Source organism: Gorilla gorilla, chromosome 20, assembly GCF_029281585.2.
Source record: "Gorilla gorilla gorilla isolate KB3781 chromosome 20, NHGRI_mGorGor1-v2.1_pri, whole genome shotgun sequence".
NCBI classification, from domain to species: domain Eukaryota; kingdom Metazoa; phylum Chordata; class Mammalia; order Primates; family Hominidae; genus Gorilla; species Gorilla gorilla.
Genome location: NC_073244.2, coordinates 60,155,395 through 60,178,701, shown reverse-complemented (window position 1 = coordinate 60,178,701; position 23,307 = coordinate 60,155,395). Strand labels below are relative to the sequence as shown.

Sequence of the window (23,307 nt, the reverse complement as noted above, 5' to 3'; positions counted from 1 at the left end):
CAGGCACTGCTCTTGCAAAGGTGGGAAGAAGAGAAGAATTAGAACGCAGATCTGGGGGGCGCGAACCCCCTCTCAGGTCCTATTGTTCCGGGACTGTGCGAGGCCGCGCCACTAGGCGCCCCCCCAAGAATTCCGCGCGCAGAGTGGGCACGGGGCCCCGCCCCCTTCCTAAGCTGGGGTTCTGTGTGTGTAAGGGAGGGGGTCCGGCGTCTGGGACACGCCCCCTTTAATGCCCCCACCCCCAAAGGCAGAGAATCCTAGTTGATCGCAAGGAGTGGAGCGTTTGCCCTCTTGAGTCTGGCCACGGACTGGGGCCGTTGCATGGGAAGAGTCGGATGTTTCCCGGGTGTGTGTTTGTGTGTCTGAGCGTGGGCCCTGTGCGTGCGTGGCTGGAAGCGTGTTCACCTGTGAATCTGCCCCTTTCCTGCTGCTTATTGGTGTGGCGCCCTCACACTTCACCTATCCCCAGCACCTCCCCCCCAACACACCTGGATTTCCCAGCAGGGCATAACCCCAAGTGTGTCAGGATTTTCCGTGTGGGACTCCTCCGTCTATATCTTTTCTTCCCCACGGGTGAGTTGGACACCCATTTGCACACATACCTGGCATTGCACGGGCCCATGCATTTGAACCTCAACCCCCGGGGATGGTCGGTGTTCTTGTTCACACTTGTACCTGGTACTTTCCCCAGGTCTTATTCCCTCTTCTCTCCACCCCCCAAACCGTTGCCGCTTGGGAACCGATCTTCCTCCTGCTCCCAACTTGTTCTGCACCACCCCATGAAGTTCAGGGCCTATGTGTTCCCGTGTGTCTACGGAAGAGGAGGCGTCCATGTGGACCTCTGGCGTTGGCCCCATAGCCTGTGTCGCCGGCACGGGGGCTGGGGGGGTTGGTGGGGTCGACGGGGGAGGGCTCTCATTTGCAAATCAAGACGCTTGCTCTGCTTTGGACCCTCTTCTGTGTGTTAGTCTCGTCTCTGAGCATGCCTGTTTGTAAACGTGAGACGATCCGGGCTCTCTTTATTCGGGCTCTGGAGTGGGGGCCATTTCTGTGGCTCTTTAGTTGGGCACCCCGATTCCCTTGTGTTCTCCCCTTTAGGGCCTACGGTTCCTTAGCTTAACACCCCCAACCCCAGTCAGCTGGAAGGGTCCCCCCAACTCCCCGGGGGGCTTCCTGAGCTTCCTTCTCAGAAGGCAGCTTGGAAGAACCCCCTGACGTCTCCCCTTTCCCCCCAGCTTGGTTTATGGCAGCTCCAGGACCTCGCACCCCGAGACGGACATCTTACACCGCCAGGCCTACGCGGCCCCCCACCCACTGCAAAGCTATGCCACCAACCACCACCCGGCAGGTACGGCCCCCATCCCGCCCCGCTTTGGGCTGGCCCTCCCCCTCCCCCTGAGGCAGCTGATTGGCTGTTGAAAGTTCCGCCCCTCCTAATTGGCCGTGGCCCGTGCCGTGGCCCGCCCCTTGCTGTGTCTCCTCTGATTGGTTGCCTTTGAGGCTGCTGGTCCCTGCTTCATTTCTCGCCGGATTCGTCCGCCCCTGCCTCGCCCCTCCCCTTTCGCTCCAATTGGCCCTGTTACCATCAGCCCCCAAATCCCACCTTCTCTTCCAGGCTTTTCCGCCTCTCCCCAACCCACCCCAATTCTTTCCCTGTGGGTTTGCCCTATTCTTTTGGCTCTTTGGAACTCTGAATTCTTTCTTCCTGATTCCCTTTCTTCCTGATTGGCTCTAATTCTCTGGCCCGCCCTGTTTTATCTTATTTTGCCCCATTGCCTTATTCTACCCCCCTTGCCTTTGCCTCCAGTGTTTCTGATTGGTTCCCTCTTCCTAGGGGTACTGGTAATGACATGATGCTGTCCAGTTTGACCCTTGACCCTCCTGATTGGCTCCTTCCCTTTTTCCCTCCCCATCTTTTTTTCTGAACCCTCCCACTTAGTTCAATCCTTTCTGACACGTTCTCTGGTCTTTCTTAGACTTCATTGTCCTATCCTTTCCTTTTCCTTGCTGGAAATATCAAAATTTGGTCTCCCTCCCAGCCTTACTGAGGACTCTGTTCTTTTGCCCCTGGCTCTTTCGCTTCTAGATTTTTCTACGCTTTTGTCTACCATTTCCTACGTGGGCCCCCTGTCCTTACGACTGGATTGCCCCTTGTCTTGCTTTACTGTCTCACCTTTCCCCCTTCCCTCCCCTCATTCGTGTCTCATTAGCTTGGTTCTATCCATCTTGTTTTTGAATTTGCCCTTTTCTCTCCCATCCCCTCCTTTTCCTGATCCAACTTGCTTTTGGCCTCTTCCCTTTCTCTCTTGACTGTATCCTACCCACCCCAACCTGGCTGACTATAACCCCTGTCCCCGGCCAGGCCTCTCTGGACTCTTCGACACTGGCCTCCACCACGCGGGCTCAGCAGGGCCCGACGCCTCCGTCATGAACCTCATCTCGGCCCTGGAATCCCGGGGCCCCCAGCCTGGCCCCTCCGCCTCCTCTCTCCTCTCCCAGTTCCGCAGTCCTTCCTGGCAAACAGGTAAGCCCAGCGCCGGCCCTGCAGGGCCAGGGTGGGACTGGCTTGCTGTCCTCTCTGACCCGCGGTCTTCCTCATCTCCAGCCATGCACACGCCAGGCCCCACGGAGCTCTTCATCTCGGGCGCCCTGCCGGGTTCCAGCACCTTTCCGTCCTCATCTGCCCTGTCGGCTTACCAACACCCGGCTTCCTTCGGCAGCCGCCCCTTCCCAGTGCCCTCGTCCCTCAGCCTCCAGGACCCCCCATTCAGCCCTCCAGCTAACGGGCTTCTGTCCCCTCATGACGTGCTGCACCTGAAGCCCTCGCAGGCACCCACGGTGCCCTCTTCACTGGGCTTCGAGCGCCTGGCAGGGGGCGGTGTCTTGGGGCCAGCTGGTCTCGGTCCAGCCCAGACCCCCCCTTACCGCCCTGGCCCCCCAGACCCACCACCACCTCCTCGCCACCTCCCAACTCAGTTCAACCTGCTGGCTTCCTCTTCCGCTGCCGCCGCCGCTGCCGAGCAGTCCTCCCCACAGCTCTATAACTTCTCGGGTGCTGCCCCGGGCCCACCGCCGCCTGAGCGGGCCCTGCCACGCCAGGACACGGTCATCAAGCACTACCAGCGGCCAGCCAGTGCCCAGCCCCCACCACCCCCGCCACCAGCCCATGCGCTCCAGCACTATCTGAGCTGCGGAGGCAGCTACCCCTCCATGGGCCACCGGGCTAACCTGGCCTGCAGCCCCCTGGGTGGTGGGGAGCCCTCCCCGGGTGCTGGGGAGCCTAGCAAGGCTGGTCCCAGCGGAGCCACGGCGGGGGCATCTGGCCGGGCCACGGGCCCTGAGGCAGCAGGGGGCGGTGGGGCTGGGGGTGGTGGTGGAGGTTACCGCCCCATCATTCAGTCGCCTGGGTACAAGACGGGCAAAGGTGGTTATGGAGCAGCTGCCGGGGGTGCCACCAGGCCCCCCCCACCCCGTTCGACCGCCACCCCCAAATGTCAGAGCCTGGGTGGGCCAGCAGCCGCCTATGCCACTGGGAAGGCCTCTGGGGCTGGAGGGGCAGGGGGCCAGGCTTATTCCCCTGGTCAGCCTCAAGGGCTTCTGGGACCCCAGGCCTATGGGCAAGGGTTTGGAGGGGGGCAGGCACAGGACTTGAGCAAAGCCCCCAGCTACTCAGGGGGCCCCCCACAGCCCCCCAGCGGCCCCCCTCCTCCTGGCCTGGCCACATGTCAGAGCTACTCCCCGGACCAGCTGCAGGGGCAGCTGTATGGGGTGCAGGGCGAGCCATACCCAGGGCCAGCTGCCCACTCCCAGGGGCTGCCCACAGCCAGCCCCTCGCTCAGCTACAGTACCGGCCATTCCCCAGCGCTCTCGGGCCATGGGGGTGGCTGGGGACCCAGCTCCCTGGGAGGCGGCGGTGAGGCCAGCCCATCTCACATCATTCGTCCGCTCCAGTCACCGCCTGCCACCGGCCGCCCACCTGGAGTCGGCTCTCCAGGAGCCCCTGGCAAATACCTGAGCTCAGTCTTGGCCTCAGCGCCTTTCCTGGCACCTCCGGGAGCTGGCAGCTATGCAGCCGGAGCAGGTGGCTACAAGGGCAAGGGGGATGGCTCGGAGCTGCTGGCAGGCACAGGTGGGCCTCCTGCGGAGCGCACAGAGGATGAGGAGTTCCTTATCCAGCACCTCTTGCAGGCGCCCAGCCCTCCTCGGACCTCAGGGGCGGACGGCTTGGTGGGCGAGGACGGGGCAGCAGATGCCTCTAAGGGACTTGGGGGGAGTGGCGGGCCCGGGGGACCGCCGGGTACACCCTATGAGTTGGCCAAGGAAGACCCCCAGAGGTACCACCTGCAGAGTGTCATCCGCACCAGTGCCAGCCTGGATGAGGGTGCCACTGCGGCACTGGAGCTGGGCCTGGGGAGGCTGAAGGAGAAGAAGAAAGGGCCAGAGCGGGGTGGCGAGACCCCCGAGGGGCTGGCCACCTCTGTTGTCCACTACGGGGCAGGCGCCAAGGAGCTGGGGGCCTTCTTGCAAAAGAGCCCTCCGCCCCCACCTCCCACGGCCCAGTCTACCCAGCCCACTCCCCATGGCCTCCTTCTGGAGGCCGGGGGCCCTGACCTCCCACTGGTGCTGCCTCCGCCTCCCCCCCAGCTGCTCCCCTCGGTCCTCAGCCATGCCCCCAGTCCCTCTCCCAGCGCCTCCAAAGTCGGCGTCCACCTCCTTGAGCCAGCCACCCGCGATGGGGCACCCCAGCCACCTCCACCGCCACCCCCGCCTCCACCACCCATGCCCCTGCAGCTCGAGGCCCACCTCCGCAGCCATGGCCTGGAGCCCGCGGCCCCCAGCCCCCGCCTGCGACCCGAGGAGAGCCTGGATCCGCCAGGCGCCATGCAGGAATTGCTCGGGGCTCTGGAGCCGCTGCCCCCGGCGCCTGGGGACACCGGCGTAGGCCCGCCGAACTCGGAGGGCAAGGATCCCGCAGGCGCCTACCGCAGCCCCAGCCCGCAAGGCACCAAGGCGCCGCGTTTCGTGCCGCTCACCTCCATCTGCTTCCCTGACTCCTTGCTCCAAGACGAGGAGCGCAGCTTCTTCCCCACCATGGAGGAGATGTTCGGTGGAGGGGCCGCGGACGACTACGGCAAGGCCGGGCCACCCGAGGACGAGGGGGACCCCAAGGCTGGCGCTGGGCCACCCCCCGGCCCCCCTGCTTATGATCCCTATGGGCCCTACTGTCCTGGCCGGGCGTCGGGAGCCGGGCCCGAGACACCGGGCCTGGGCCTGGACCCCAACAAACCGCCTGAACTGCCCTCCACGGTCAACGCCGAGCCGCTGGGCCTGATCCAGAGCGGCCCCCACCAGGCGGCGCCACCACCCCCGCCTCCGCCACCGCCGCCTCCCGCGCCGGCCTCCGAACCCAAGGGTGGCCTCACCTCGCCCATCTTCTGCTCTACCAAGCCAAAGAAGCTGCTCAAGACATCCTCCTTCCACCTGCTGCGGCGCCGCGACCCACCCTTCCAGACCCCCAAGAAGCTGTACGCCCAGGAGTACGAGTTCGAGGCGGACGAGGACAAGGCCGATGTTCCCGCCGACATCCGCCTCAACCCCCGGCGCTTGCCTGACCTGGTCTCCAGCTGCCGCTCCCGCCCGGCCCTCTCGCCACTGGGGGACATCGACTTCTGCCCACCCAACCCAGGACCCGATGGCCCCCGGCGCCGTGGCCGCAAGCCCACGAAGGCGAAACGTGATGGGCCACCCCGGCCACGGGGGAGGCCCCGGATCCGCCCGTTGGAGGTCCCGACCACTGCGGGGCCCGCCTCGGCCTCCACGCCCACCGATGGCGCCAAGAAACCCCGGGGCCGGGGCCGAGGCCGGGGTCGAAAGGCTGAGGAGGCAGGGGGCACCCGGTTGGAGCCCCTGAAGCCACTTAAGGTGAGGGGGATGGGGTCTTGTAGGGGATAGGGGAGGAGGAGCTGTGTCCGATGTTTGAGTCTTTTTTTTTTTTTTTTGAGACAGAGTCTGGCTCTGTCGCCCAGGCTGGAGTACAGTGGCATGATCTCGGCTCACTGCAAGCTCCGCCTCCCGGGTTCCCGCCATTCTCCTGCCTCAGCCTCCCGAGTAGCTGGGACTACAGGCGCCCACCACCACACTCGGCTAATTTTTTGTATTTTTAGTAGAGACGGGGTTTCACCTTATTAGTCAGGATGGTCTCGATCTCCTGGCCTCGTGATCCACCCGCCTCGGCCTCCCAAAGTGCTGGGATTACAGACCTGAGCCACCGCGCCCGGCCTCCCAATGTTTGAGTCTTAAAGGACAGGTTTATGGCTGCACCTTGGCATTTTGGGGGCAGGGGGATAATAAGGTTTACATTCCTAAAATCTGTGAGGAAGTTAGCGTGAGGAATTTCAGGGTCCCACTGACAGAAAGACCTAAGAATTGAAATTCTCAATCTAGGCTGGGCAGGGTGGTTCATGCCTGTAATCCCAGCACTTTGGGAGACTGAGGCGGGAGGATCTCTTGAACCCAGATGTTCGAGACCAGCCTGGTCAGCATAGTGAGACCCTGGTCTCTATTAAAAACATAAAAATTTAGCCAGGTGTGGCTGCGTGTACCTATAGTTCCAGCTACTCAAGAGGCTGAGGTGGGAGGATCTCTTGAGCCCAGGAGTTCAAGGCTGCAGTGAGCTATGATTGCATCACTGTGGCCTGGGCCACAGAGTGAGACCCTGTCTCAAGAGATAAAGGAAATTCTGGGTTTAGGGAGAGAGGCAGGAGGTTGGAGCTTACGCTGGTTTGAAACTCCTGACCTCAAGTGATCTGCCTGCCTCAGCCTCCCAAGGTGCTGGGATTACAGGCGCGAGCCACCTCACCCGGTCTGCTTGCTTTTAGTTTCTATATCCCAAAGGATGGGCATTCAGGGATCCTACATTCCTGGGTCTCATGGGAAGCGGGTGTAGGGACCTGAACTGGGCTGTAAGTGAAGAGCTCAGTGAGTCCAAGTTCCTGGTCTTCTGAGGGAGGAACTCCAGTCTTGTCCTCCTAGAATCTAAGACAAGGGGTCTGCAGGTTTGAATTCTATAAATTCACAGGCTGAGCACCTGTAAATTTGGATTTCTGGGGGCTGAGGGAGGATGGGACTGGGGGCCCAGGCTACTGGGCCCTCACGGCCCGCCACTCCCATGTCTAGATCAAGCTGTCTGTGCCCAAGGCTGGCGAGGGTCTGGGAACCTCATCGGGTGATGCCATATCAGGCACTGACCACAACAGCCTGGACTCGAGCCTCACTCGGGAGAAGATCGAGGCCAAGATCAAGGAGGTGGAGGAGAAGCAGCCGGAGATGAAGTCGGGTTTCATGGCCTCCTTCTTGGACTTCCTCAAGTCAGGCAAGCGCCACCCACCACTCTACCAGGCGGGCCTGACGCCTCCGCTCAGCCCTCCCAAGAGTGTGCCACCCTCTGTGCCAGCCCGAGGCCTGCAGCCCCAGCCCCCTGCCACCCCTGCTGTGCCACATCCCCCACCTTCCGGAGCCTTTGGGCTTGGGGGCGCCCTGGAGGCTGCAGAGAGTGAGGGGCTGGGGCTCGGCTGCCCTTCACCCTGCAAGCGGCTGGATGAGGAGCTGAAGCGGAACCTCGAGACGCTGCCCTCCTTCTCCTCGGACGAGGAAGACTCTGTCGCCAAGAACCGAGACCTGCAGGAGAGCATCTCCTCCGCCATCTCTGCCCTCGATGACCCACCCCTTGCTGGGCCAAAGGACACTTCCACCCCAGATGGGCCGCCCTTGGCCCCCGCGGCTGCAGTTCCAGGGCCACCCCCTCTTCCGGGGCTCCCCAGTGCCAACAGCAATGGCACTCCCGGTGAGCTCTGGGAAGGTGGTCTGGGAGTAGAGCTTAAAGGTTATTAGGATCACTAGGTAACAGTTGTGCAGGTTATGCACTGTTTAAGAGACACCATTCACATACGTGGTGTAAGCTTGCGTGTTTATGAAGGGACTTTCCTGATTATACAAGCATTTTGAGGAAGGTGTATCTTTTTCTAATTCACCCAGAGGTGCTAAGTGGACTAGGAGGGGCCCCAAGGCAGACACTGGAGAATGCAGGGAGACAGAGCAGGTGATAAGTTACAGGGACAGGACAGGGGCTACTCAGGTTCTGAATGGTGGGAGGTGTGGGGACTGAGGAGGGCTCTGAGTCAGCTGTGTGTGAAGATACAGAAAGATGTCAGGGGGCAGAGAAAGACTTGGGAAGGGTGATGGTCTTGCGGGTGGGTGGTGGAAGGGAAGGCTAGGGGCATAGGAAGGGTTTAGGTTGTGCTCTGGTTTTGGACACAGTTTAAGGAGTGTAATGGCAGAAACAGAGGCATTGGGAAATGAGAAGTGGGAGCTTACAGGAGGGCATAGAGGGGAGTGTTCAAAAAAAAAAAAACCATGACAGGCCAGGCATGGTGGGCCACACCTGTAATCCTAGCACACTTTGGGAGGCTGAGACAGGAGGATCGCTTGAGCCCAGGAGGTTGAGGCTGCAGTGAGCCATGATTGAGCCACTGTACTCCAGCCTGGGTGACAGAGCAAGAGCCTGTCTTAAACAAAAAACCCCAAAAACAAAACAAAAAGACCCTATGAGGTTCTTTTTTTTTTTTTTTTTTCTTGAGACAGAGTCTCGCTCTGTCACCCAGGCTGGAGTGTGGAGTGCAGTGGTGCGATCTTGGCTCACCGCAACCTCTGCCTTCCAGGTTCAAGTGATTCTCCTGCCTCAGCCTCCCAAGTAGCTGGGACTACAGACACGCACCACCATGCCCAGCTAATTTTTGTATTTTTAGTACAGACGGGGTTTCACCATGTTGGCCAGACTGGTCTCGAACTCCTGACCTCAAGTGATCGCCCACCTCAGCCTCCCAAAGTGCTGGGATTACAGGCGTGAGCCACCATGCCTGCCCTCTGTGAGGTTCTTAAAAAGCCTGAAGAAGGGAGCTGGCAGACGGGAGAGGTTAGCAGTCTGCACACTGGTGAGCAGGCCAGGGAAAGGACAAAGATGGTCCTGGAGGGAGGAGGATGAGGCCTTGGAGGAAGAGGAGGTGAGGAAGTAGAGTTAGGGAGGTGATGATTTAGGAGTTGGGAGGGTCATTCAGGAAGAGGAGTTAAGAACCAGACAAGGGCTTTAAGACCACAAAGAGACATTCCAGGACTGAGAAGGGGATTAGGGATAGGAGACAGGTCTCCTTTGCAGCCGCAGGAGCCGGAGTAGGTCTGTGGAGAGACTCTGATAGGGTAGAAGGGACACTGGGAGCTGAGTGGTAGTTACAGAGGGGCTTTTGGTATAGAAAGCAGTGTTTAAAGGACAAGAGGAAAGGTGCCAGGAATGATGAATAACATCCAGGCCTGATGTCCCTGTCTCCCCCAGAGCCCCCGCTGCTGGAGGAGAAACCCCCACCCACTCCACCTCCTGCCCCGACTCCTCAGCCTCAGCCTCCGCCACCCCCTCTGCCGCCACAGCCAGCCCTGCCCTCGCCACCCCCGCTGGTGGCTCCCACGCCCAGCTCACCACCGCCACCGCCGCTGCCGCCGCCGCCACCTCCACCAGCCATGCCCTCGCCTCCACCACCACCTCCACCAGCCACTGCCCCACTGGCTGCTCCTCCTGAGGAGCCCGCCGCCCCGTCCCCCGAAGACCCCGAGCTGCCGGACACCCGGCCCCTGCATCTGGCCAAAAAGCAGGAGACGGCGGCAGTGTGTGGGGAGACGGACGAGGAGGCCGGCGAGAGTGGCGGAGAGGGCATCTTCCGGGAACGGGACGAGTTCGTCATCCGTGCTGAGGACATCCCTTCCCTCAAGGTGAGTCCCAGCCTTCTCCAGAAACTGGGCCTGATGGGTTTGGTCACCTGTTTGTTGAGTGCCTGCTGGATGACAGGCTTGTGCTGAGACCTGCAGATCCAGTCATGGCCGGGCCGCCCTGGAATTTGCAGTCCTATGGGGCTGATAGAGGTGTCGAGGACCTGCGGGCCTCAGAGGTGTTATTTGCGTTTGTGTCTGTACATGCATTACCTGTACATAAGGTAAAGCGATTGTTAACGCGTATGTGTCTATACGTGCGTTACCTGTATATAAAGTGAACCGCTTGTTAACGTTTATGCGGATACCCTGCTGTGGGTGATAGAGGACCAGTACTGTACAAGCAGATGAGGCTCTGGCCCTAGGGAGCTTCTAGTTTAATGGAACGAGCCAGAGAGGCGGGCTGCTTTGCCATTTATGGCACAATGGTGGAAATGTGTCATTGACGTAGACTACCTGCAGATACACGCTTATGTAACCCGTAAATATAATCATGAATTGGGCCGGACGCGGCAGCTTACACCTGTAATCTCAGCACTTTGGGAGTTTGAGACCAGCCTAGGCAACATAATGAAACCTTTTCTCTCAAACAAACAAAAAAAGTGAATCATTTAGGAATGGTTATTGTGTGTCAGGCCATATCTTTTTTTTTTTTTTTTTTTTTTTTGAGATGGAGTTTCGCTCTTGTTGTCCAGGCTGGAGTGTGATGGCTCAATCTCGGCTCACTGCAACCTCTGCCTCCCAGGTTCAAGCGATTCTCTTGACTTGGCCTCCCAACTATCTGGGACTACAGGCGCACGCCACCACACCCGGCTGATTTTTGTGTTTTTAGTAGAAATGGGGTTTCACTGTGTTGGCCAGGCTGGTCTCGAACTCCTGACCTCAGGTGACCCACCGGCCTTGGCCTCCCAAAGTGCTGGGATTACAGGTGTGAGCCACTGTGCCTGGCTGGCCGTATCTTCAATATTTACCTTAAATACTTAAATACGTAAATGCAGACCAACAGCCTGTTCACTGCTTCCAGTTTGTCTACCGCAGGAGCTTGAAAACTATGGCCCCTAGGCCAAATCCAGCCCACTGCTTGTTTTTGCAAGTAAAGTTTTATTGGCACACAACCATGCCCATTCATTTACATGTTGTCTATGGCTGTTTTTCCCATATGGCAGAGAGCTGGGTAGTTAGCTGGCCCTCAATGGCAAAACATATCTCTGGCTCATCATGAATAAAGTTTGCTGGCCTCTACTGTACTGGGTTCACTGGACAAATAGAGTTGGATCAGAGGATTAATGTGCAAGGCACTTGACAGGGGTAGGTGTTACCAGGTGCCCATGGAGTGCTCTGCACAGGGCATGCGGCTGAGCAGGTGCTCAGGAGGTCAGCCCATTCTCACCCTGATGGTGGCATGGAAGCCAAGGCCATGCTCCATGTCAATCATTGTCATTGATTGTACTGATTATGATACAGGATTATTGTTTGGCCCTTCGTGTACAGTGTGACATTTAATTTAATCTTGGCGGGGCATGGCGGTTCAGCCTGTAATCCCAGCACTTCGGGAGGCCAAGGCAGGTGGATCACTTGAGGTCAGGAGTTTGAGACCAGCCTGGCCAACATGGCGAAACCCCGTCTTTACTAAAAATACAAAAAATTAGCTGGGCGTGGTAGGGCGCACCTGTGATCCCATCTACTCGGGAGGCTGAGGAAGGAGGATCACTTGAACTCTGGGGTGGAGGGGAGAGGTTGCAGTGAGCTGAGATTGTGCCACTGCACTCCAACCTGGGCACCAGAGCAAGATTCCATCTCGAAAAAATAATAATAATAATAATTTAGTCCTGGATGTTGTTTTAATTTAATCTTTGATGTGACGTGGATAAATTGTGGGAAGAATTAATTATTAATTATAAGGGTAATAACTATCATTACACTTTTTTCTTTTCTTTTCTTTTTTTTTTTTTTTTTTGAGACGGAGTCGCCCAGGCTGGAGTGCAGGTGCAGTGACGCAATCTCGGCTTACTGCAACCTCTGCTGCCCGGGTTCAAGCGATTCTCCTGCCTCAGCCTCCTGAGTAGCTGGGATTACCAGCAAGTGCCACCACACCTGGCTAATTTTTGTATTTTTAGTAGAGAAGAGGTTTCAGCATCTTGGCCAGGCTGCTCTTGAACTCCTTACCTTGTGATCCACCCATCTCGGCCTCCCAAAGTTCTGGGATTACAGGCATGAACCACTGCGCCCGGCCTTACACTTTCTTCTTAAGTGTGTTTTTTGAGGCAAACTCAAATGTATTTTTTCCTGTGTTATTTCAATCTATTTCATTGTGGGAAAAGTAAATAATAGAGCAGGCCGGGAGTGGTGGCTCACACCTGTGATCCCAGAACTTTGAGAGACTGAGGTGAGAGGCTCACTTGAGGCCAGGAGTTTGAGACCAGCTAGGCAAATAGCAAGACCTCACATCTACCAAAAACAAGGGAGCGAGACTGTCTCAAAAAAAAAAAGGATATTGACATCGTAGGCCAGGTGCGGTAGCTCACACCTGTAATTGCAGCACTTTGGGAGGCCAAGACAGGCAGATCACCCGAGGTCAGGAGTTCGAGACCAGCCTGGCCAACATGATGAAACCCCATCTCTACTAAAAATACAACAATTAGCTGGGCGTGGTGGCAGGCGCCTGTAGTCCCAGCTACTCAGGAGGTTGAGGCAGGAGAATTGCTTGAACCTGGGAGGCGGAAGTTGCAGAGAGCCAACATCATGCCACTGTACTCCAGCCTGGGCTAAAAGAACAAAACTCTGTCTCAAAAAAATAAAGAAAAAAAGAATATTGACATTGTTAAATGACCGTCAGCACCATCCATCTCCAAGTTTTATCTTTTTACATAAAATAAACTTGATTATAGAGACTACTAGTAGCGTTTTACAGGGATGGAAACTGAGGCTCACACAGGTAAAAAGTCCTGACTGGGGATTTCTATGCCCGTTTTTTCTGAGACAGGGTCTCCCTTGTTGTCCAGGCTGGAATGCAGTGACGTGATCTCGGCTCACTGCAACTTCTACCTCCCTGGTTCAAGCAATTCTCATAACTCAGCCTCTCGAGTAGCTGGGACTACAGAGGATCCCACCACGGTTGGCTAAATTTTGTATTTTTAGTAGAGATGGGGTTTCACCATGTTGGCCAGGCTGGTCTCAAACTCCTGACCTCGGGTGATCCGCCCGCCTCGGCCTCCCAAAGTGCTGGGATTACAGGAATGAGCCACTGTGCCTGGCCTATTCTCATTTCATAGAGAAAAAAACCAAGGCACAGAGAGATAAAGTAGCCTTCCCAGGCTTTTGTAGCTTGGGATCCACACCCAGCCCTGCTGGCCCTAGGAATCCGTATTCTTTTTTTTGTTTGTTTGAGATAGCGTTTCGCTCTTGTTGCCCAGGCTGGAGTACAATGGTGCGATCTCGGCTCACCGCAACCTCCGCCTCCCGGGTTCAAGTGATTCTCCTGCCTCAGCCTCCCGAGTAGCTGGGATTACAGACATGTGCCACCATGCCTGGCTAATTTTATATTTTTAGTAGAGATGGGATTTCTCCATGTTGGCCAGGCTGCTCTCGAACTCCTGACCTCAGGTGATCTGCCTGCCTCTGCCTCCGAAAGTGCTGGGATTATAGGCATGAGCCACTGCGCCCAGCCAGGAACCCATATTCTTATCCCCGACTCAGCCATGCACCATGTACGTTCTAGTCAAACGCAGCTGAGCCAGCATTGGGTCAAATGAACAGGGCCCTGGGGCAGGGGCCTTGACCATCCCCATTTTACAGATGGGGAAGTTCACGTTCAGAGAAAGGGAGTCAGTTGGCTGGCCAGTGCCAACCTGGGATTGGAGCCAGGGCCACCTGACACCACCTCCCAGCTGGCACGGGGCAGGGGAGGGGGCCAGGCGAGGACTCAGATGCTTAAAATACAACTTCAGTGTGCATTATAATGGGGGCAAAGCCCCACGCCTTTGCCAAATGTACAGACCTTGGGAACTCATTTGTGGGCCTAGAGATGGGGCAGGCTGCTGGCATAGTTAAGAGCCCAGCTTTGGTTTAACCTGACTGACTCAAATCTCTTCCACTTATTATTTTTTTGTGTTTTTGAGACAGGGCCTCACTCTATCACCCAGGCTGGTATACAGTGGCATGATCATGGCTCACTGAGGCCTCAAACTCCTGGGCTCAAGCGATCCTCCCACCTCAGCCTCCCAAGTAACTAGGACTACAAGCATATACAACACCATGCCTGGCAAATTTTTTTATTCTTTAAGTAGAGACTGGGGTCTCACTCTGTTGTCCTGGCTGGTCTTGAACTCTTGGGCTCAAGCAGTCCTCCCGTCTCAGCCTCCCAAAGTGCTGAGATTGCCAGTGTGAGCCACTGTGTCTGGACTTTTTTTTTTCTTTTTTTTTTTTTTTGAGATGGAGTCTCAGTCTGTCTCCCAGGGTGGAGTGCAGTGGCGCAATCTTGACTCACTGCAACCCTCGCCTCCCAGATTCAAGCGATTCTCCTGCCTCAGCCTCCTGAGTAGCTGGGATTACAGGCGCCCGCCACCACGTCAGGCTAATTTTTGTATTTTTAGGGGTTTCACTATGTTGGTCAGGCTGGTCTCGAACTCCTGACCTCGTGATTTGCGCCTCCCCCCCCACCCACCACCTTGGCCTCCCAAAGTGCTGGGATTACAGGCATGAGCCACTGTGCCCAGCCCATTTTTTTCTTTTATACCATCTCTTTTTTTTTTTTTTTTTTTTTGAGATGGAGTCTCGCTTTGTCTCCCAGGCTGGAGTGCAGTGGCACAATCTCAGCTCACTGCAACCTCCACCTCCTGGGTTCAAGTGATTCTCCTGCCTCACCCTCCTGAGTAGCTGGGATTACAGGCACCTGCCACCATGCCTGGCTAATTTTTGTATTTTTAGTAGAGATGGGGTTTCACCATGTTGGTCAGGCTGGTAGAAACCACTCTTAAAGCCCCTACAAAAACAAGCCATAGACCATTGTTTATTCCAGAAAAACAGCAATCCAATATAAATATCACCTGAGCCATATATGTGATTTTTAAATGTTTTCATTCCTGGTTTATAAAGATAAAAAAGATAGGTGAAATTAGCCATAGGTGGCCAAAGTGCTGTAATCTCAGCACTTTGGGAGGACGAGGCAGGATTGTTTGAGCCCAGGAGTTGCAGATCAGGCTGGGCAACATTGTGAGCCCCCGCCTTTAAGAAAAAAAGAAAGAAAGAAAGAAATTAGCCATAGGAATGCATTTTATTTAACCTAACATATTGAAAGTATTATTTTGGCTACATGCGGTGGCTCACACCTGTAATCCCAGCAGTTTGGGATGTTGAGGTGGGAGGATCACTTGAGCCCGGAGGTCGAGGCTGCAGTGAGCTATGATTGCACCACTGCACTCCAGCCTGGGCAACAGAGTGAGCCTCTGTCATGTGTGTGTGCACACACACACAGAGTTTCAGCTTGTAATTAATAAAAACTATTAATGATGTTTTTGCCAGGCGTGGTGGATCATGCCTGTAATCTCAGCACTTTGGGAGTCCAAGGTGGGTGGATTGCTTGAGGTCAGGAGTTCAAGACCAGCTTGGGCAACATGGCAAAACCCCCCCCTCTACAAAAAAATAAGAAAAATTAGCCAGATATAGTGGCATATGCTTGTTGTCCCAGCTACTTGAGAGGCTCAGGTGGGAGAATCGCTTCAGCCTGGGAGGTGGAGGTTGCAGTAAGCCGAGATCGTAGCACTGCACTCCAATCTGGGTGACAGAGCGAGACCCTGTCTCAAAAAGAAAAAAAAAAAAAGAAAAGCTGTTGGCCAAGCATGGTGGCTCACGCCTGTAATCGCAGCACTTTGGGAGGCTAAAGCAGGTGAGTCACCTGAGGTCCGGAGTTCAAGACCAGCCTGGTCAACATAGTGAAACACCATCTCTACTAGAAATATAAAAATTAGCCGGGCGTGGTGGTGGGCACCTGTAATCCCAGCTACTCAGGAGGCTGAGACAGGAGAATCGCTTGAACGTTGGAGGCGGAGGTTGCAGTGAGCCGAAATGACACCATTGCACTCAAGCCTGGGCAACAAGCATGAAACTCAGGCTCAAAAAAAGTAAAAGAAAAACTGTTAATGATGTTTTAATATTATTAAATGGGGTATTACTAAAATGAAAAGTTAAGAGGTTTTACATTCTTTTTTGCATACCAAGACTTCAAAATCCTGTGAATACTTTGTACTCGTTGAACACATCCATTGGACCAGCCACATTTGAAGTGCTCTAGCGGACATGTCACCCCAGTCATGGTGGCTCAAACCTGCAATCCCAGCACTTCGGGAGGCTGAGGCCAGCAGATCACTTGAGCCCAGGAGTTTGAGACCAGCCTGGGCAACATAGTGAGACCCTGTCTCTACACAAAATTCTTTTTTTTTTTAATTTTTTATTTTTTGAGATGGAGTCTCGCTCTGTCACCAGGCTGGAGTGCAATGGCGCGATCTCTGCTCACTGCACCTCCACCTCCCGGGTTCAAGCGATTCTTCTCCTTAGCCTCCCGAGTAGCTGGGACTCCTGCCTCAGCCTCCCAAGTAGCGCAGACTACAGGCAAGTGCCACCACACCCAGCTAATTTCTGTATTTTTAGTAGAGACGGGGTTTCACCATGTTGGCCAGGGTGGTCTCGATCTCTTGACCTCGTGATCCACCCGACTTAGCCTCCCAAAGTACTGGGATTACAGGCGTGAGCCACCGTGCCAGGCCTCTACACAAAATTCAAAAAAACTTAACCAGACATGGTGGTGCCCACCTGTAGTCCCGGCTACTGGAGAGGCTGACGTGGGAGAATCACCTGAGCCCAGGAAGTTGATGTTGTAGTGAGCCATGATTACACCACTGCACTCCAGCCTGGGTGACAGTGAATGTGACCCTGTCTCAAAAAAAAAAAAAAACAAAACAAAAAATCAATCTCAAAAGCTCAAGAACCACTTGTGGGAACGAGCTGCTGAATTGACAGTGCCAGGCTAGCCCATTCTCCTTCCCCGTCTGTAAACTGGGACTGTTGTTGGGGTTGTCATAAGGGCTGGGCAGCGTGTATACTCCAAGCATGTAAGAGTTCACTGGGTGGAGACTGGGCACAGTGGCTCCTGCCTGGAATCCCAGCACTTTGGGAGGCTGAGGTGGGTGAATCGCTTGCACTCAGGAGTTCAACACCAGCCTGGTCAACATGGCGAAATCCTGTCTGTACTAAAAATACAAAAAATTAGCCAGGTGTGGTGGCACATGCCTGTATTCCCAGCTACCCTAGAGGTTGATCACCAGAGTTTGAGAGGTCAAGGCTGCAGTGAGCCAGGATTGCTCGATTGCCCTCCCACCTGGGCAACTGGAGTGAGACCCTGTCTCAAAAAAGAAAAAGTTGGCTGGGCATGGTGGTTGGCATCTGTAATCCCAGCACTTTTGGAGGTCAAGGTGGGTGGATCACTTGAAGTCAGGAGGTTAAGATCAGCCTGGACAACATGGTGCAATCCCGTCTCTACTAAGAATACAAAAATTAGCCGGACATGGTGGTGGGTCCCTGTAATCCCAGCTACTCAGGAGGCTGAGGTGGGAGAATCACTTGAATTCAGGAGGCGGAGGTTTCAGTGAGCCGAGATCGTGCTGCTGCACTCCAGCCTGGGCCACAGAGTGAGACTGTCTCAAAAAAAAAAAAAATGTGTTGGAAGGAGAAGAGTATGGTGTTGGGGTTGTCCAGGCAGAGGAAACAGCTGTGCAAAGGCCCTGTGGTGAGGGAAAGCACGCTGTGTTTGAGGTGTACAGGGATGCAAGGTGTTGAATGGCTGGACAGTGAATGCTGAGGCTGGGCCGGTGGGCTGGGCCCAGCCATGTTGGACTTGGGTGCAGGGGTGAGTTCCATGGGTGCTGATGAAGACATTAGGCTCTGTGCCGTTTAGAGTCCCTGGCCAGTAGGGAAGTGACTGGGGAGTTGTTCAAGCCTGGATAGTACTCTGTCCACAGCCTCTGTCCTGGGACGGACTCCCCTGTCAATGGGACCCTGCAGTTTTCTTTTTCTTTTTTTTTTTTGAGACGAAGTCTCGCTCTTGTCCCCCAGACTGGAGTGCGATGGCACGATCTCAGCTCACTGCAACTTCTGCCTCCCAGGTTCAAGCGATTCTCCTGCCTCAGCCTCCCGAGTAGCTGGGATTACAGGCGCCTGCCACCACACCTGGCTAATTTTTGTATTTTTAGTAGAGACAAGGTTTCACCATGTTGGCCAGGCTGGTCTTGAACTCCCGACCTCAGGTGATCCGCCTGCCTCGGCCTCCCAAAGTGCTGGGATTACAGATGCGAGCCACCCCGCACCCAGCCTGGGACCCTGCAGTTTTCTCATTAATATCGAGTCTGAGTGTCTGTAGCTCAGTGGCTTACATCCGCACTGCTTACACCACATGTCTTAGCTTGTCGCAGTTCAGATTCTCAGAAGAAAATCTGATTGGTTCTGCTCAGCCTATAGGGCCAAGATGAGGTCAGTGGCTGAGTGCAGTGGCCCACGCCTGTAATCCCAACACATTGAGGCCTGAGGTGGGAGGTTTGCGTGAACCTGGGAGTTGGGCATGCCATGGTAAAACCCTGTTTCTATTTTTTTTTTTTTTTTTGAGATGGAGTCTCGCTCTGTTGCCCAAGCTGGAGTGCTGTGGCGCGATCTCAGCTCACTACAAGCTCCGCCTCTGGGTTCACGCCATTCTTCTGCCTCAGCCTCTCAAGTAGCTAGGACCACAGGCGCCCGCCACCACGTCCGTCTAATTTTTTGTGTATTTTTAGTAGAGACGGGGTTTCACCATGTTAGCCAGGATGATCTCGATCTCCTGACCTCGTGATCCGCCCGCCTTGGCCTCCCAAAGTGCTGGGATTACAGGTGTGAGCCACTGCGCCCGGCCTTTTTTTTGTTTTGTTTTTTGAGATGGAGTTTCACTCTGTCGCCCAGGCTGGAGTGCAGTGGCACAATCTTGGCTCGCTGCAACCTCTGCCTCCCAGGTTCAAGTGATTGTCCCCTCAGCCTCCCGAGTAGCTGGGACTACAGGCATGCACCATCATGCCCGGCTAATTTTTGTATTTTTGTAGAGACGGGGTTTCACCATGTTGGCCAAGCTGGTCTTGAACTACTGACCTCAGGTGATCCACCTGCCTCGGCCTTCCAAAGCGTTGGGATTACAGGCATGAGCCACTGCGCCTGGCCATGAAACCCCATTGCCACAAAAAATACAAAAATTATCCAGGAGTGGTGGCGCATACCTGTAGTCCCAGCTACTTGGTGGGTAGGTGGCTGAGGCAGGAGGATCACTTGAGCCTAGGAGGCCATAGGTAAGCTATGGTCATGGTTGTGCCACTGCACTCCAGCCTGGGTAACGGACTGAGAGGGTCTCACAAAAACAAAGAACAAAACAAAAAAGGCCAGGCACAGTGGCTCACGCCTGTAATCTCAGCACTTCGGGAGGCCGAGGCAGGTGGATCACCTGAGGTCAGTGGTTTGAGACCAGCCTTGCCAACCTGGTAAAACCCCGCCTCTACTAAAACTACAAAAGATTAGCTGGCCCTAGTGGCAGGTGCCTGTAATCCCAGCTACTTGGGAGGCTGAGGCAGGACAATCGCTTGAACCCAGGAGGCAGAGATTTCAGTGAGCTGAAATCACGTCACTGTACTCCACCCTAGGCAAAACTCTATCTAAAAAAAATAAATAAATAAATAAACAGGCCGGGCACAGTGGCTCACCCCTGTAATCCCAGCACTTTGGGAGGCCGAGGTGGGCGGATCATGAGGTCAAGAGATTGAGACCATCCTGGCCAACATGGTGAAACCCCGTCTCCACTAAAAATACAAAAATTAGCTGAGCGTGGTGGCGTGTGCCTCTAGTCCCAGCTATTCGGGAGGCTGAGGCAGGAAATCACTTGAACTCAGGAGATGGAGGTTGCAGTGAGCCGAGATTGCGCCACTGCACTCCAGCCTGGCGACAGAGCAAGACTCGGTCTCAAAAAAAAAAAAAAAAAAAAGCCTGCTAGTGAGCTCCCCAGGTCAAGTCTCCAATCAGCTGTGGGTATGGAACCATTGAGTAGGAGGCTGTGGGCCAGGCCACTTTTCTAGTAATCGGCAGTTGGCATGGTCAGTGATATGAGTGACATGATGAGAGGCAGGATGGGTGGGGCTTGGGGATTGACTGGCCCTGTTTGGGGAACGGGCAAGGCTGAAGTCAGGGTGAGGCCTGATGACTGGGTGTGGGGTGGGGATGCTGGGAGGAAAAGTGGTTTGAGAGAAGGTACCAAGCCCAGTGAGAATGTGCTAGCCAGAGGATCTGATCCCAGCTACAGTGTCAACAGCTTCCTGAGAGGTCGCCGACACCGGGAGTGGGAGGGGGCAGAGGTAGGGGTGGTCTCCCTGGGCTGACAAGATGCTCCAATGGCTTCCTCAAGCTGCTGCTTTTTCTTTTTGAGACAGGGTCTTGCTCTGTTGCCCAGGCCAGAGTGCAGTGCTGTGATCTCAGCTCACTGCAACCTCCACCTCCCGGGTTCAAGTGATTCTCCTTCCTTAGCCTCCCAAGTAGCTGGGAGTACAGGCACGCACTACCACACCTGGCTAATTTTTGTATTTTAGTAGAGGTGGGGTTTCACCATGTGGGCTGGGCTGGTCTCAAACTCCTGACCTCAAGTGATCCCACCTCGGCCTCCGAAAATGTTGGGATTACAGGTGTGAGCCACTGCACTCAGCCTGGCCCCCCTTTTAAAGACATGTTCCTTCCAGGGACTCTTTTTGGCATCCGTCACCTATACCAGGAAGCATTCTTGGATTCAGTTTAAATTTGAGGCCAAGCGCGGTGGCTCATGCCTGTAATCCCAGCACTTCGGGAGGCCGAGGCAGGTGGATCACCTGAGGTCAGGAGTTCAAGACCAGCCCGGCCAACATGGCAAAAACCCCTTCTCTACTAAAAATACAAAAATTAGCCTGGTATCGTAGGTGCCTATAATCCCAGCTACTAAGGAGGCTGAGGCAGGAGAGTCATTTGAACCCAGGAGGCGCAGGTTGCAGTGAGCCGAGATTGCGCCACTGCACTCTAGCCTGGGTGACTGAGGCTCCATCTCAAAAAAAAAAAAAAAAATCTGAGGCCCCTCCTCTAGGCTTCTGTAGTGTCCAGGGAATTGGCATTAGGACATTTATGACTTGTACTATTATTTCTTGTGTCCATATTTGGCGCCTCAGCTGCCCTTTTAGTCCTCAAGGTCACATGCTCAGTGTGACTCACATCCATCAGTTGCCATCGCCCAGCTGGGGCACACACAAACTGCAGGGTGGTGGTGGTTGGTGTTCAGGTGTTTGTGGGGCAGGGGGAGCAGAGATAGGGAGCCTTCCTGTTGGTCTGTCTTCCCTGCTGTGGACGTGCTGGTGAAATGGTCTCAGGTAACCTCACCTGCCTGTTCTTGGCACAGGCCACAAACTCACCCTGTTTTGTTTATTTGCTTGTCTGTCTCATTACCTCTGTTATTACCTGAGAAGGCTTTTTCAATGTCTTAGACTCCTCAGGTTGCTATACCAGAATACCATGACTGGGTGGCTTATAAGCAACAGAGATTTGGCTGGGCTTGGTGGATCACGCCTCTAATCCTAGCACTTTGGGAGGCCGAGGCGGGTGGATCACCTGAGGTCGGGAGTTCAAGACCAGCCCGACCAACATGGAGAAACCCCGTCTCTACTAAAAATACAAAATTAGTCGGGTGTGGTGGTGCATGCCTGTAATTCCAGTGTCTCAGGAGGCTGAGGCAGGAGAATCAGCTTGAACCCGGGAGGCGGAGGTCACGGTGAGCTGAGATTGCGCCACTGCACTCCAACCTGGACAACAAGAGCAAAACTCCGTCTCAAAAAAACAAAAAGTAAAAGAGAATTATGTGGGGGGACAGTCAGACCACAACAGGACGTCTTGCTCACAACCGTACTCTCCTGTCCAGCCCAGTAAATAGCAGGCAGTGTTCAAAGATTGTCATTACTCTGAGTCACACAGGAAGTTTTGGGCTTTCACCCCGTAAAGCAATAGTGACTCAAACTCTACAGCCTGAGAACGAGCAGCCCAATCCAGGGTACTGGGTGGGCAGGAGGCGACAGTGTCAAGTTCAAGCTGTACACAGAGCTGAACACATCATGGGGGTAGAAGATATTTGTTGTTGACGTGTCTGCCTTTTCTCTAAGGGGATGGTGAGGGAGGCCAGTGGGCCAGGGCGTAGGGGCAGTAGGTCTAGGAATGAGGGCTCACCCTGCTGGCCTCACCACACCCCTCCTTCTCAGCTGGCGTTGCAGACGGGACGCGAACCCCCACCCATCTGGCGAGTCCAGAAGGCCCTTCTGCAGAAGTTCACTCCGGAGATCAAGGACGGCCAGAGGCAGTTTTGTGCCACCAGTAATGTAAGCCTGCAAAGGGGACCAAGGACTTGGGGGCCCCGGGGCGTGGTATCTAGGAGCTGGCGTTCCCCTTAGCGTGGCTGTGACTCACTCCACAGTGTATCTGGAAGGGGGCCCCCTGCTGCCGGCAGGCTCCAAGCAGCTGCCATGGTGGCCCAGGGCACGGGGGTGTTGGCCATCTGGCTGGGCAGTGTGAAGAATTTCCTCATGTGCCTCTTTCTCCCCATAGTATTTGGGGTATTTTGGGGATGCAAAAAATCGGTACCAGCGCCTCTATGTAAAGTTCCTGGAAAATGTCAATAAGAAGGACTACGTGAGGGTCTGTGCTCGGAAACCCTGGCATCGGCCCCCAGTGCCAGTCAGGTACCAACCATGGGGGACACAGGGGCAGGTAGTATGTAGCGCCGACAGGCATGGGGATGTGGCATGCAAGAGAGAAGGCTGGAGAGTGGGGGGTGGGGACAGAGAGAGGAGACAGAGCCCAGAGAGAGAGGGGGACAGAGACCCAGAGAGAAATAGGGACAGAGACCCAGAGAGAGAGGGGGACAGAGACCCAGAGAGAAATAGGGACAGAGACCCAGAGAAGGGGGGATAGAGACCCAGAGACAGGAGGGGAACAGAGACCCAGAAGTGGGGGGACAGAGACCCAGAGACGGGAGAACAGAGAACCAGACGCATGAGGGAGACGGAGACTCAGAAGGAGACAGAGACCCAGAGAAAAAGAGGGACAGAGATGGGGGAGGACAAAGATCCAGAGAAAGGGAGACAGAGACCCAGAGACGGGAGGGGACAGAGACTCACAGAAGGCTACAGAGACCTGGGGTGGACAGAGACCCAGAAAGAGGGGGATAGAGACCCAGAGAGGGAGGGGAATAGAGACCCAGAGAGGGAGGGGGTCAGAGACCCAGAGAGGGAGGGGGTCAGAGACCCAGAGAGGGAGGGGGTCAGAGACCCAGAGACGGAGGGGGTCAGAGACCCAGAGACGGAAGGGGTCAGAGTCCCAGAGAGGGAGGGGAACAGAGACCCAGAGAGGGAGGGGAACAGAGACCCAGAGAGGGAG

At 55.3% G+C, this 23,307-nt stretch overlaps 1 protein-coding gene across 1 annotated transcript in view; it reads left to right on the top strand.

Moving 5' to 3' along the window:
- The window catches only part of PRR12 (proline rich 12), a 35,245-nt gene that overhangs the window by 915 nt on the left and 11,023 nt on the right, over positions 1-23,307 (top strand). The window contains exons 2-8 of the mRNA XM_031007222.3: positions 1,236-1,348; positions 2,363-2,524; positions 2,606-5,922; positions 7,177-7,843; positions 9,386-9,816; positions 22,134-22,250; positions 22,477-22,610. Of these exons, the coding sequence (XP_030863082.2) occupies positions 1,236-1,348; positions 2,363-2,524; positions 2,606-5,922; positions 7,177-7,843; positions 9,386-9,816; positions 22,134-22,250; positions 22,477-22,610 (4,941 nt within the window). The remainder of the gene's footprint in view (positions 1-1,235; positions 1,349-2,362; positions 2,525-2,605; positions 5,923-7,176; positions 7,844-9,385; positions 9,817-22,133; positions 22,251-22,476; positions 22,611-23,307) is intronic.